General features: G+C 35.9%; 1 protein-coding gene across 6 annotated transcripts in view; it reads right to left on the reverse strand.

The window, feature by feature from the left end:
• The window catches only part of PGAP1 (post-GPI attachment to proteins inositol deacylase 1), a 40,145-nt gene that overhangs the window by 13,641 nt on the left and 12,317 nt on the right, over positions 1-14,187 (reverse strand). For 5 of the 6 annotated variants that reach the window (XM_057419947.1, XM_057419945.1, XM_057419950.1 and 2 more), the window contains 15 exons: positions 13,631-13,736; positions 11,841-11,896; positions 11,666-11,749; positions 10,414-10,463; positions 8,921-8,972; positions 8,636-8,713; positions 7,114-7,189; positions 6,754-6,827; positions 6,610-6,661; positions 5,273-5,339; positions 4,286-4,394; positions 3,867-3,905; positions 2,635-2,728; positions 1,897-1,987; positions 1,485-1,682 (listed from right to left, as the gene is read on the reverse strand). In XM_057419947.1, the coding sequence (XP_057275930.1) occupies positions 1,485-1,682; positions 1,897-1,987; positions 2,635-2,728; positions 3,867-3,905; positions 4,286-4,394; positions 5,273-5,339; positions 6,610-6,661; positions 6,754-6,827; positions 7,114-7,189; positions 8,636-8,713; positions 8,921-8,972; positions 10,414-10,463; positions 11,666-11,749; positions 11,841-11,896; positions 13,631-13,736 (1,226 nt within the window). The remainder of the gene's footprint in view (positions 1-1,484; positions 1,683-1,896; positions 1,988-2,634; positions 2,729-3,866; positions 3,906-4,285; positions 4,395-5,272; positions 5,340-6,609; positions 6,662-6,753; positions 6,828-7,113; positions 7,190-8,635; positions 8,714-8,920; positions 8,973-10,413; positions 10,464-11,665; positions 11,750-11,840; positions 11,897-13,630; positions 13,737-14,187) is intronic. The other variant, XM_057419946.1, reaches the window with a different exon arrangement.

Below are 14,187 nucleotides of genomic sequence, written 5' to 3' on the forward strand. Positions count from 1 at the left end.
GATATGAATCTGAAATGACCAAAATGAGCTGAGAAGGTGTGACCATGAGGGGAATGCAGTGGGGAGGAAGTGCAATAGAACTATGAAAAAGTTTGTACTTCTTGGACATTCATGGGATATCCAGTATTAAAATAGGCATTGAGAACAGAAAAAGCATTGGAAAATATAATTTTAAAAGCCTTTACAATAAATATTAAAAACCCAAACCAAATAAATAACCCACCCACATAGAAACAAACCCCCTCCACAAAAAAAGGCTCGCTGAAAAGGACAAAAAAATTCTTTGCTGCTGGCCCATCAGGTCATTTCAGAACACAGCACAAAAGTCAAGAGAATACTCTCTACTTTGGAGAGATTTGTAGAAAATAAATGTTTATTTTTTTTTCCCCAAAAAAAAATTCAGGAGAGGATGAAAAAACTGTGTAAGGCATTAAAACTGTGTAAGGCATTAGAACTGTGTAAGGCACTAGAACTTCAAAATGAACCAGCTGACTTACTGTGAGCACAAAAAATCCTACTTTCCTGCCTCTGCCTAAGGCATTCTTGGGGTTTGCAGGAAATCAAAAACTTATATGAAGAAAGTATGAATTGAGCCAAACCCCTTAAAAATTAAGAGGGAGCTGTTTCAAAATTTAGAAGTTCATCATTTTGTCACTTAAAGCTAATACTGAAGCATCCACTGTAATTTAAAAACAAGGTGGCTGAGAAGAAACAGCTGACACCACATCTATTATTTGGTAGAATAAGACCAGAAATGCTAGCAATGAAAAAAGAAAGAGTTCATTTAGTGGATATTTTCTGAGTAAAGTCCATCCCAACCAACTTTCTGGAGATAGAGTTGACTCAAATGTAGCTGAAGACTCTCACTAGTGTCAGAACAGTCAAACATGCATGTTATCCAATTTACTAATTTACTCCTTCGAAATCTTTTTATCTTTTCTTGTTTTTTTTAAAGTCACTTTCATATTTGAGTACTCATCGATACAAAAACATTCCAGTGTTCTTAAACATGATTAATGTCTTGTGGAGTGAAATGAAGATCCAAGAAGTTTTTGTTTTACAAGCCTCTTTGTGTTCTTTAATGCAGTTTACCCAATTATAAATAATGAGGAGTGGATTGCAGTGTTTACAGTCCCTTTTCTAACTATATACATTTATTTTTTGAGCTGCTGAAAAGAACAGGTCAGTTGCTTCTTCTGCAACAATCCTTCCTCAAAACCAAACTGAACACTTTTATAACAGCTGGTGAAAGAAATGAGAAAGCCATTTGTATTCCTTTTTGGAAACATGGAATAAGGAATATGGGGCAATATTCATGCTTCATTAGTACTTATCAATGACAAACCCACATGTCTAAAATCAGGTATGAACTATATATTGCAGGATTCAGTATGCCCAAGTATTCACACTGATGCAAACAGAAAAAATTGACAGGGTCACAACCAGCTAAAAGAGCATAATTGTACAGTACAATAATGTTTTACCTCATCAGAGTTAACCATAGTGAAGAGAAGAGTCTCAGAGATGTAGAGAAAAATACTCCACTCCAGTAGGCAATGCCTGTCCCAAAAAGAAATAGAATCAGGGACACAAGGGGGGACCATGCATCCCGACTGCTCAGTACAGCAGCATCCACCTCTGGTAGTGACAGTGATTCCCATCTCTCTCTAAACCAGTTAAACCTGCCAAAAACATGAAAGCAGTATTACTTTTCATTTCCAATTGCTGTTACAGTAAGATATCTGTCAACAATTCCTCCTCCAACAGTGTTCCAAACAAAATCACAGCAAGGTGATCACAATGACTACAGATAAAATATTATTCCTCCCCACCAATATTCTTACTGAAATTTCTGGTTTGGAAACTGCTTTAAATAAATAAGTTATGCAAACTCACCCCTGCAGAAACACAACAATGCTTATAAGAGGTTCTACTTTGTAGGGTTTAGCTGTCCTAACTAGTTCAAGGGAAAAGTCTGAACACTGGCCTAGAATCAAGAACAGAAAGCATCTATAGTTATTATTTTGCCATGAATTTTAACAAAGAAAGCACATAACAAAAAGTACATTCAGACAAAGGTTTGAAAGTTTACTTTAAAACAAAATAACTTTCCAACAGCAGTATTGCAAGTCAGCATACTTCATCATCAAGGCCTGTATTCATTAGATTGCCCATTTTAGGTAATATGTCACCAGAGCTTCTAGAGAGATTACAGTGTTGGTTATGAACACCACCTGAATTTAAACAAAAATGTATTTTGCCTGATATCTAAAAGTTAGTCTGCAACTCTCATCTTCATGCATGAAATAAAGTGTTTTGTGCATATTAACAATATGTTTTAAAATTTTACATGTATTATTTAAGTAGATCTCCATTAATTCTAACATACTGTGCAACAGTAATCATTCACAAAGAAGGGACAGCAGAGTAAAACAGTAAGAAAATATTCTGCTACACCACAACCTAGAAGGACTATCAACAAAACCTGGAACTGAAGAACATAGATCTAAGTACATGCACAAGTTCAATGATACTTAGATTAAAAAATGCACAACAGTCAGCTAGTTTTTCAACAATAAATTGGCTAACTTCTCTAAAAAGACTTGATAAAAGAAAAAGATTCTACAAAGCTACCTGTTGATACCAATGTGCTCAATTGTCCTCCATAAGTAAGAAGAATATTAGAAACAATATAGGCCGGAAGAGCACCAGCATGGAACCTTATAAGCTGAAAGACAAGGATATAATGATAATTTTTATATATAGAAAAATATAAGAAAACCACACATAAAAATACTATCTTGAAGCCAGCATGATAATACGATTAGAAATACTTTCTTAAAAGATTCAAATAGCTTCTTATTTAGATACATAAGTATCTGATCACCACAACTGGCAATTACCCTTATCTATAGAAAATACTCAGATCGCTCATAAATGTATTTTAATTAATGAACAAATTATAAATGAATGCTATTTTTCTAGTCAAAATAAATATTAAAATAATAATTCCAGGAACAGTACCATGTTAATGGTGTTTCAGTAAGATAAATCAAAAATATTAAAAGGTCACTTTCCAAGCAAAACCTGCATATATATATATATATATATATATATATAATATATATATGCTCTTCAGTAAAGAATGTTTGGAAGCAATTTCATGTATGTTTTAACTGGCTTTCACTGTCCCTAGTCATAATTAATGTACAAATAACAGATTTTTCTAAAATAGCAACCAAATGAAAAGCCCTTCATATAAATGCATACATTCAAACAGAGAAATTTGTCAGTAATATTCCTAGCACTACACTTAGGTGCTTGCAAATTAATTGTACTTCACAATTCAAATGTAATGTAAATACATTACAATTTCAGGAAACTGCCGGCGGCTGGTCTATTTTTACCGATATCAATGTTGCAATCTATTCTTCATTGATAACCAAAGAAAATTTGTTGAGAAGGAGCATATGGATTTACTTAAGACTCTTCCTCCCCATCCCCAATACTTAGTGGATGCCAAATACATTTTAAAGTTTTAACACTACTGACCCATCAGGCAACAAAGTGAAAGTGACCTACAGCGTCATCCCTTTGCAGGTATTCTGCTAACCACAAAGTCAAGTGCTCAACATTTCCATTAGCTCTTTAGAGCTTGAGTGCTTTTCTGCTCCTCTGAAAACTGAGCCCTGACATTTATCCGGATGGGATGCCTTGACAAGTGAGAAGGTTTGAAACGATCGTCGAATAACGATCCTCTTGGCATCAGGAAGGAATCTGAAGTGCCATAGGAGGGAAGGGAGGAAAGGAAAATTTCTATAGATGCTACTGACAAAAACCAGTCTAGTAGTAGAAGGTTTTCTTACTTGCCCAAGAACCTGTAAAAGTGAGGTCTTCAGAATTACCTTGATAAATGACAAAAAAGAGAAATATTTTATTAGTTTACACAATGGTATGCATAATTAAAAATATTTTTATTTTTGAGAAGCCAATTTCAGTATTAGAATACAGCAATCCCATAACTAAAATGCACAACAACTTACTACTTATTATTAAAACCCAAATGTTTCAGTTTTTTCTTAGAAAATGAGTCTACCTTTCAATACTGCTCCAGCTGTTGCACAATACTTGGAACATGCACTCCATTTCCAAAAAGGCCAAACAGCCCATCTTTAGATTTGTTTTAGTATTTATTTTGATTAATTAGCTACACATTTAAAGACCGAATTATGCAAAAATTATATAGCAGTTCGAACTAGCTATAAAGTAAATGTGTATTACTCACTTCGTACTGACAGTCTGAGGAAGAGTAAATATTTAACTCTGGAACCCTGTTCTCATTCTGAGGCTGAGCACTATGCAGCTTTGCAGAAATCTCAGTTGAAGATGGAATTCTGAAACAACAACTCAATTTGTAACTGTTGTCCTTACAATCAAAAAAACCCCAAACACGCCTTAGTCTTCAAAAAGTGCACATAAAGCAGACTCACTACACAAGCATTACCACAAGCTATGAGGAAAATGGTACAATGAACTTGTTTATCCTATCACAAAGAACTACATAATATCCTCAGTCCACTGCTCCCTGAACTATGAAGGTATAATGAACATGGTACTAATGACAATAGACAAGTTTAGCATTGCTGTACACACTGCCTCACAGAACATGTAAATATGCTGAGTAACAAGAACAGGAAGGCCAATTCTCAAGAATACAATTCAGTTTCCTGCAAGTATTAGCTGTTAGAAAAGACGGGGCGGGGGGGGGGGGGGGGGGGGAATAGGGAGGTATCCTGAAGGTAGGCAGTTTTCCAACTATCTAAAATAAAGTCAGGTTGTTTAACTGCGATTCACAAGTGACTCATGTTTCAAGCCATATCATTTGATTTTGTCAGGACTATGCTGCTGAAGCAATTTAGAGCTACTGTGTAATCCAAACCCTGGCTTACAGGGAGAAGACGGCATCCATAGCAGCCTCTAATCCCCACTCATGAAGGGTCGAAGACTATGCAGAGAATTTCAGACCAGCAAATCTGACTTCCTTTTTGAGCAAATCAGTGGGAACTATTAAACAAAGAATTAGTATATATTCTTATTCTGGGGAAAATTCAAAATGACCTTGTCAACAATGGCAGAAAAGTAAATGAGGAAAAGATGCAGAAGCCAAACTCATAACTGAAGAAGTTACCTCATCAGAAATATGACTACAGTGGCATGCAATCTGTCGTCAAAAATCTATCAAGAAATAAGTTACAATTGTTGAAGCCCTTACTTTGCTACAATTATGGAGTCTTCATGTGACCAGGGTATATGAAGTCTGTAAACACTAGGTGTTCTTTCTGAAATGGAAAAGAGTTAAAAAAACACAAAGAAGAACAAGATGTGGCAACTATCTCCAACACCTAAATGCAATTAAAACGGAGGTGGCACGTTGATCGCTACACAGAATCACTGGACTTACAGTAACATTGCAACTGACATTGAAATGCAAATCAGTGTAGTTAGCACTGAACAAAAATGACTTTTTTTTTTAACTCATATTGTTACAGAACAAGACAGACAGACATCAGTGTTTAAAGGCAGGACAGTTATGAGAAAACTTCTAGTTTTCAACACAAAGCTGTAGATTCAAGCTAATAAATCAATCACTTTTTTTTTAAACAAACTCCTTTAGCATCCCATTTTGTTTCAGTTTCTGTAGCTCAACATTCAAATTTGAGCCACATAATTAGCAAATAAAAATCCTAGCCAGATGTTGTATTCTTAAGAAACACTTTCAACATAACGTGGAATCCTACTGAAAGTTCAACTTCCCTTTGCTGAGATGCAAGAAAACTAAACAAATGAAGACTAATTCCAGATTTTCTTTGAGCTATTCTTCTTAACAAAAAGTGGAAAGTTGAGAGATATTAGCAGAAGCATTTGAAGAGATAACAGTATTTCCTAAATCCCACTACATGGGAGAACTTTTGCTTCCATCAGCTTTTATCTTGAGAACTTTCCTGGTTTCCTCTGGGATAGATTTAATTTTCTTCCTAGTAGCTGGTGCAGTGCTGTGTTTTGGCTTTAGTCTGAGAACAATGCTGATAACACACTGATGGTTTAGTTGTTGCTCAGCAGCATTTACCCTGATCAAGGACTGTTCAGTCTCTCATGCTCTGCCAGTGAGGAGGGACACAAGGAGCTAGGAAGAAGCAGAGACAGGACACCTGACCCAAACTATCTAAAGGGCTATTCCATACCACAGCACATCATTCCCAGTATAAACTACGGGGGAGTTACCCAGAAGGGACCAGTCACTGCTTGGGTCAGGGTGGGTATCTGTCAGCAGGTGGTGAGCAATTATATTGCGCATCACTTGTCTTTCTTGGGGTTTACTTCTCTCCCTCTTTTTGTTGATCCCCTTTTCATTACTACTACCACTATTTAACTTTATTTCAATTATTAAACTGTTCTTACCTAAGCCCACAGGTTTTACCTTTCTTTTCCTCTTCCCCAACCCACAAGGGGGGGAGGGGTGAGTGAGTGGCTGCTTGGTACTTAGTTGTGGCTGGGTTAAACCACGACACTTTGTTTTATAAATATGTACTTTAGAAGACTTCCATTTACCTTTGAGTGACTGGCAGTGGCTCTCTATATAAATTTTGAAAGCTTGATATATCTAGAGCATTAAGAAAAAAGGGAAAAAAAATAATCATTTACATTCTCCAAACAGTGGTTACATTACCCAAAAAAATGAAGTAGTGTTCTTACTCGGTTGAAGTGCTGGAGCTGTACATTGTAAAGTAAGCCAGTTGAATTTAATAGAATTTTGCTTGAAGAAAGCCCTATAAAGGATGTATTATTTTCACATATTAGATAAAATTATTTGAGAACTCACTGCATCTTCTGATATTTTTTTTCCAGGAGACTCATGTGCTTCTATATATATATATTAGTCAAAACCCCCACATTTCTTATTTGTCTGTTACTAACAAAAGTAGTATTAACTTCAGTGAAAACAAACCACAAAAAAAACCTCCTGATCACAGGAATTTTTAGGCACATTTATGATCCAAATATTAGTAATATTAGTTTTCCATTTTTTTCCCAAAAGTAATGACCTATACTTACCAAATGAAAACAGATGCGTTACAGGAAGCTGTACTGTTCTGGAATCCTCTTTGAAGAATTCACACTCCAAAGTATACTGCAATTCAGGATATCAAATAGAGATCTAAACCAAGCACAGGACTATAAAGCCTTTGCATTTGCCAGATTCTATTCACAGGCTCAAGCAGAGTCCAAGACACAAACACTGAAAAGCCACCTCTCTGCACTGCACTGATAGTGTGAACAAACAACTGGCAGGTAGTTTGTTTCTGCACACAGCCATACAAGCTTGGGTAGCTTAAGCATAACTTCCAGGTTACTTTAGCTCTCACCCATTTGCAACAGCCTTCAAAAGGCTATTCAAACAGCTGAGAATTACTAAAATCCAGTTCACATCCCGGCTTCTTGGGTACATCTTTCCTTTTATTTGGGGGCAGGGAGGAGGTTTGAAAATGACAGCAATTTCTCCAAACCCTGAATAAAATTTCCTAAGCAAAAAGAAACTTTAGTTTATCTCCTGAAGTTTAATCACGCAAAAGCAAACCAAAGTATCCAGCAGGTATGATTTGTACCATCTCTAATAAGCATTTAGTTCACTTGAAAAATATTTTCCACCCCATTGTAAATCTAGCATTTATTTACTTTTTAAAAGCAGTTTCCAAGCTTTAACACTGGACTGCAACTTAGCATTTCACAAATGAGCTCTCATCTATCTTTGCTGATCCAGAATGTTGTGTATTACTAATTTAACTGCAAGACGTCTCCATCACAAGTATCTGAAGATACACTTAGAGTTGAGAATTGTAATCACTTCAGCTGTGAATAATTTCTTGTTTCATGGATTATTATACCAAAGCGGCAGAGCCTGCATTTGTGTTGCAGAAAGGAATGTCATATCTACTTAGATTTTATATCCCAGTTCAGAGTTCTGCCATTTTCAAGACTCACTAGAAAGGCCTGCCAGACCTAGCTGGGCAATATGCAGTGTCTGCTTAGGTTCATTGCAAGTGTTTCTCTTCCTGGGATCCTGAGAGACCTTGACGCAAATATATACAACTCATCTGTGAGATTCAGAACTATTAAACTTTGCACAGTTCAGTCTACCACATTATTTGTGGTGTCAGAGCTTGTAAAGTTATCTGCGCCATGCTCCCTCCCTCAATCCATATGTGGTGCCTTTATCTATGGCATTTTCTGCTACCCCGGATAACAGAACTGACTGTTCAAAAAGATAAATATTCAGTAACTCAGTCAGAATATCAAGAAAAACAAGTAAGAATATTAGAACTTCCAGTAAGAAGTGTTTTGAGAACTGTTGCTTTGTATGTTTCAGTATTAGCCATGTCTTGCATTTGGCATTTTATCAAGTGAAAATATTTCTGTGCTTATAGAAAATAAAGTTACATTCAAACCACACTGGAGCATAGGTCTATGGTTTCTAACTTGACACACATTTAATATACTTCCTTTTCCTTCCATCATGGCATCTGAAAGCTATGAACACACTAGGCAAGCAATTCCTGCATTTAATGTTTTTGTTTACCTTATTGACAACTGTGGGTGGTACCTGAATGACAATGTGGGACAAAGAAGGATGGTCCTGAAGTTTTAGCATGACAACCTTAAAAGGAAAAGAAAAACTAAAAGCCATTACCAAGCATACCCCTTAGCTTGCCCCTCTCCAGTTCCCAGATGTCCACCTCTTGGACCCCTTCCTTTAGAGTAAAACTGCATATTCCAATGCTGTAAACAGAACAGATCTTTCTCCCATACATGCTGCTACCCCAGAAAGCACCTCTCCCTCCTACAAGTTATGTTCTATACTTACCTTGGTGGTTGGAAGTAACTCAGCTTTCCAGGATAAGTCAGTAGCTTCCAGGCTGTAAAAATTCATTCACATTAAAGGATGAGCATATTCATTATGCAGGTATTACGGTACAACAGCAGACTAACATACCAGCTTTCTTCTATCTCGGTATGGATTCATGAGATTTTAAAATAAGAACAAGTTTGGGCCTACTGCACTTAGTTCCATAGTAACTTATCAAACTGTGATCATTGCAAATACTGCAAATCTTGGTTTTGCAAAAACAAGTTAAGTAAAGTTCTAACTTTGTCATACATAAAACATTCAGCAGTTATTAGCCATGTAACTGTAGACACATAATGAAAATTCATAATAAGCTAAACCAGCACTGGCATTGAATGAACAGTTTTATTAGCATCTTTTGAACATCAAAAGTACCAATTTTTCCTATGGGAACATCTAAAACATACCATATAAATCAAAAATTGTTAGCTGCTACAGAGCTAACAATGCTAAAATGACATATAAACTAAAACTAGAACTAAAGCAATTCTAAAATGATATATATTTTATTAAGTTAATACATTGAACTGCAGTTGTTATAAGTTATGATTTTTAGAATACCGGGATATTTCTCTCTCCCTAAATAAATTGTGTTACATGATCTCAGGATACAGTCCACAGCATAACCACTATGATTAGATGAGATTTTAAGGTAGCAGTCCTGAACTAAGCTAACCTGCAACTGATGCTGATCAAAGGTTATACAAAGGAGTAACAGCCAATTTTTCCATGGATCAGGAAAAAGTAATTATGACTTCTGGCTGTCTGCTGAAGGCAAGACCCAGTGGCTATATACCTCAGCACAGACCCCAGAACAGATAAAACACTATAGCTCAATTCCACCTGGAAGCTTTCCCTAATCTGAAGGGTCAATTGAATTTACTTTGAGCTTCTTTTACAAATGTAAGCTAAGCCAGTGTTTTAGATTAATTTTGTAAGGATTGTAACAACCTGATTCAAATAATCACTAAATCCACCCACATTTCTACATATTTTTCATATGACAACAGGAATTTTGGAATTATTAAAAAATAAAGCAATGCTTCAATCTACTCTGTTAAAGGCTTGGAGTGACATTTGATTTATTCTGTCATAGGATTTCAAAGAGACGCTTTAGGAGATGTAAAGATGTAGAGAGAACACGCAATTTAGGGAATCCAGCTCAGCACACAGCACCCACAAGAGAGCAAGAGCAAGTTCTCACCACTATGAAGGTCAGAAATATAGCTTAAGTAAGAAAAAGTTTGACTATTCTGCATTCATGCAGTAATTTTAAGAAAACCTATCCTTCCCTGGATTTTTAGTGATACAGAAAGTATGAATTATTCACAGTAAGAAATTTACTTCCCAATAGCTTTCTCCCTAAGGAAGAAGATATCTTACATGATTTAAATTCAAATGTAGTCCCACAAGATCCATTTGAATATAGCACAGGAACTGTTTATACTCACCACATTGGTGAATTACTGTTCATACAGCCAAAAATCCAGCTACTTGTGTCCTGTAAAGTCAATACCATAAACCAGTACATTACATATGTAAGTACCCATATTTATAGATAAATACATTAAAAATAGCAATTCTTTACTCCAAACAATGCAGGAGTTAATACTGATAATCTTCTCCAGTTTCTACATGCTAGCTGTTTCAGTGCATCATATGTCAGCAACTGTCCTAAAAATCCTCACATGGCTGAATCTTGGTGCAATTAACTTAGGGAAAAGAGGAACAAACTTCCATACTCATCTCACTCCTTTTCTATTAAGTGTGCCAGCAGCAGCTAACACTATAGTGACCAAACCCTAATAAGGATATCAAATGCTAAAGTGTAAAAGCAAGAGACAAACACAGTCTCTCAGATTTCTGAGATACTGAAGGTGCCACTGGGAAGAACAACTAGAAAAGCACAAAGAAAATACTATCTTTTTTTTTTTCCCACAGTGGTGGTGTGACCCTCTTTGGTAAGGGAAGGAGTGGCAACCAGGACAGGCAGGATGGAATAGGAAAGCATCTCAATTTTTGTTGCCACTCATCTAAAATACATTATTCTGAAAAGCATATTTACCCATCTCCAGTTTGCCAAGATATTATATTCATTCCTTTCAAAAAAATATTAAAAACAAAACCATTTTGGTTGAACCTATGTGTCTTAAGCTAAAAATCTAAGAAATGCACATTATGACCTCTCCTCTCAACAGGGGAGACAACTCAGAAGTTGCTGGCTTTTCCTCTGGCTTCCACTTTGTTCCACTGCTTAGTGGAAGACCTCTGTAGCCTTTCAGGCCCACTTAAATTTTATTATGGGAAAGCAAACTTATAAACAGCTTTGTGAAATTAGAAGTATGGCTGAATCTTGGCAGCACTAAAAATAACTTCTTCATTCAAAACCATCAATACAGAGCTGCACTAAATTAAAGGAGAAAGTTATCTGGGGGTAGCCATAAGAGAGGCAAAAATAAAACATCTAAGGTTTTATTCAATGCCTTCAATGCCATCAGGTGGCATTGAAGGTTTCAGATCTTGAACACTAAGTGTGATGTGACAAAACAGGAAGTAATCTAACACAATGAAGCTGTGAACGTAAATGGATGGCAGCAATTTCAACAACTGTTCATTAAACTGTCTTAAAACTGCAATAGAACTGAATACAAAAAAAAGCAGCTTTATAAACAAACTCAAGACATTAAAGAAGTATTTTCTCACCAACAGAGTGCTTTCACAGTAAACATGACTGTAGGATTTTCTGTGACTTGCAAGAGGAAATGTGAAATATTTTCCATCAGAATCCTTAAAAGAAAAAAACCCACAAAAACTGCTCATCAGTAAAAAAAAAAAAAAATTAAATGTAATACACAAGGAGGGAAAAAAAGTTACTTACATTGTAAACTGAGTAAGTCCATTTTGAGGCTTTGACTGTAATCCATGTGAAAGTTCCTAAAAATAAATGGTTTTATATGCCACACTGCAGGAACTATTCTCCTTATTTCCAAAATCTTGTCTTTTACTTATCACCAAGATCTTTTCTCTTACCTGTAAATGGCCATAAAATTTATAAGCTTTAATCATCACTCAGGATTGTTTCTGTTTAGAATTACATGCAACAGCTATCACCGGTTACCCAAGAAACAGCAAAACCCTGGGATCCATTATAACTACTATATATTCACTGTGAAATAAAAGCTTTATGGATCTTGAAATAAGGCAAGATCTCTCAAGGCAACAAAATGAATTAATATCTGTATGGTATTAATGTTATTACAGGGTGACTGATTAAAGCTGAAGAAACATTAGGAACAGAACATTAGAATCTCTGTTCCTGACTTTTAAGAAAGCTAATATAGAAACTTGTGTAGAATCAAGTCCACGACGAAGTGAATACCATGTACAAGAAAAGAGTAGCAGTTTAAAGGTATGTCTGGAGAAAAAAAAGAGTAAGAGAAAAAATGAAGATATCAGAGATATCAACAATGCAAGTAGGTTTGAATCTTTCTTCTATATAACTAGAGTAACAAGTTCATCACACAAATTTAGCTGTGTCAGGAAGTCACCACAAATAGGAAGATGCAAACATGAAATCTAATTTAAATCTTTTCCTCTTTATTGCTAAAACCTGACCAAATAAAAAGACAAACAAACAAGAAAATCAGTTCCACAGCTTCTTTGGGCACCTGTTCCAGTGTATAACCCCCCCTCCTGGTGGTCAAACCAGCCAGGAAACTGGCTGGGGTTTCTAAGGAAAAATATGTAATTGGAATTTCTTTTGTTGTAACTGGACTCTACTGCTTGTGTGTTATCACTGTACACCTATGAGAAAAGTCTAGCCTCACCTCTGCAATCCTTCATTAGGTTTATAAACAAACAGCAATAGGATCCCCCTTAGCATTCTCCTTAGCATGAAAAACCCAATTCACTCAGCCTCTCTCCCTCATGTCCTATGCGCAGGAGCTAACCATTTTTGTGGGAATGTGCTCCATACTCACTTCAATGCCTAAATGCCTTCTCATATGAGGACAGCCAAAACAGGGCATTGAAGTTCAAACTACCTTAGTAGCTCTGCAAAAGCTTACAGTAAGAAAATTCCTGAAATAAAACGGCTTTCATAAAATGGTTCAGCCCACTTCAGCAAAACTGAGAACACAGCCATGCTCCACAGGAGTTCTGGTTTGTTCCTAAGACTTCATGCAGTCAAATTTCGCACCTTTAACTATGCATTCTTAGCACAAGGAAACCATTTGTGTGCAGTCCATTTTACGCTGCCATGTCATGAAAAAAAAAGGAAGATTAAGCAGATCTGAATATTCAGGATTTCCATGAGTAGCACAGAACTAACACAATGGCTCTACACCCATATTATCCCTCTCACAGTCATGGGATGTAAGCATGTATTAGACTGTACTTTTGACATCCAGCTATTCCCATATTCTGAGATTCTCTACTGAACACCTTGATGTAAATATGACTCCAGCTTGTCTCCCATCATATAAAAATGACAGATTTTCATGTGAAGAAACCACACAAAAGCTCACAGTTTGGGTCTATAACCCACATATTGTTTTAGCAATGTCTGAAGAAAGACAAAATGTATTCCAGAAGTTTGTCAGTAAGAAGATGTAACTATTAACAAATGAGTGTCACTGAATCCTGTTCAAAAGAAAAACTGAGGCTCACCTGCGAGTTCTGTAAAAGCTTCAGGATTTTCCTCAAATATCTTGGCAGGATGTCTCACAAAGTGGTGATTCAGTACAGACATCCTCTTCTTGGGATCCTCAGTTATCTAAAAAATAGTAAAATAAAATTTGAGAACATGCTTATTTGTAAGTATTGTTATATGACACGATCATAGCTAACAATAAAGTTTTGGGGATGAAAGGCAGGAACGATTGCTACAAGACATGGTATATTTACTATTCCAAATTCAACAATCAAAATCATGAAGCGCCATCAGTAGTCAATCACTGCAATACAGAAAGTCTAAACATGTTATGTGAAATATTATCTGTTATATAATATATAGATTATTTATTATATATTGTATGTAATTAACATATTCTATAACACGTTATAAAGCATAGCTGAAACTTTTAGGAGTTTTATATGCTTGCCTACTCTTAACAGAAGGAAACCATTCTACCATACTTTTCTTATAGACGCACATGCATTCTTCCTGAAATAACACATTTATACCAGAGTTTAGGGAAAATCCTCAGTTATATTTACTGGACTGA

Source organism: Pezoporus wallicus, unplaced genomic scaffold (assembly GCF_028554395.1).
Source record: "Pezoporus wallicus isolate ANWC-B61680 ecotype Strahan unplaced genomic scaffold, APGP_CSIRO_Pwel_v1 contig_4710, whole genome shotgun sequence".
Classification (NCBI taxonomy): domain Eukaryota; kingdom Metazoa; phylum Chordata; class Aves; order Psittaciformes; family Psittacidae; genus Pezoporus; species Pezoporus wallicus.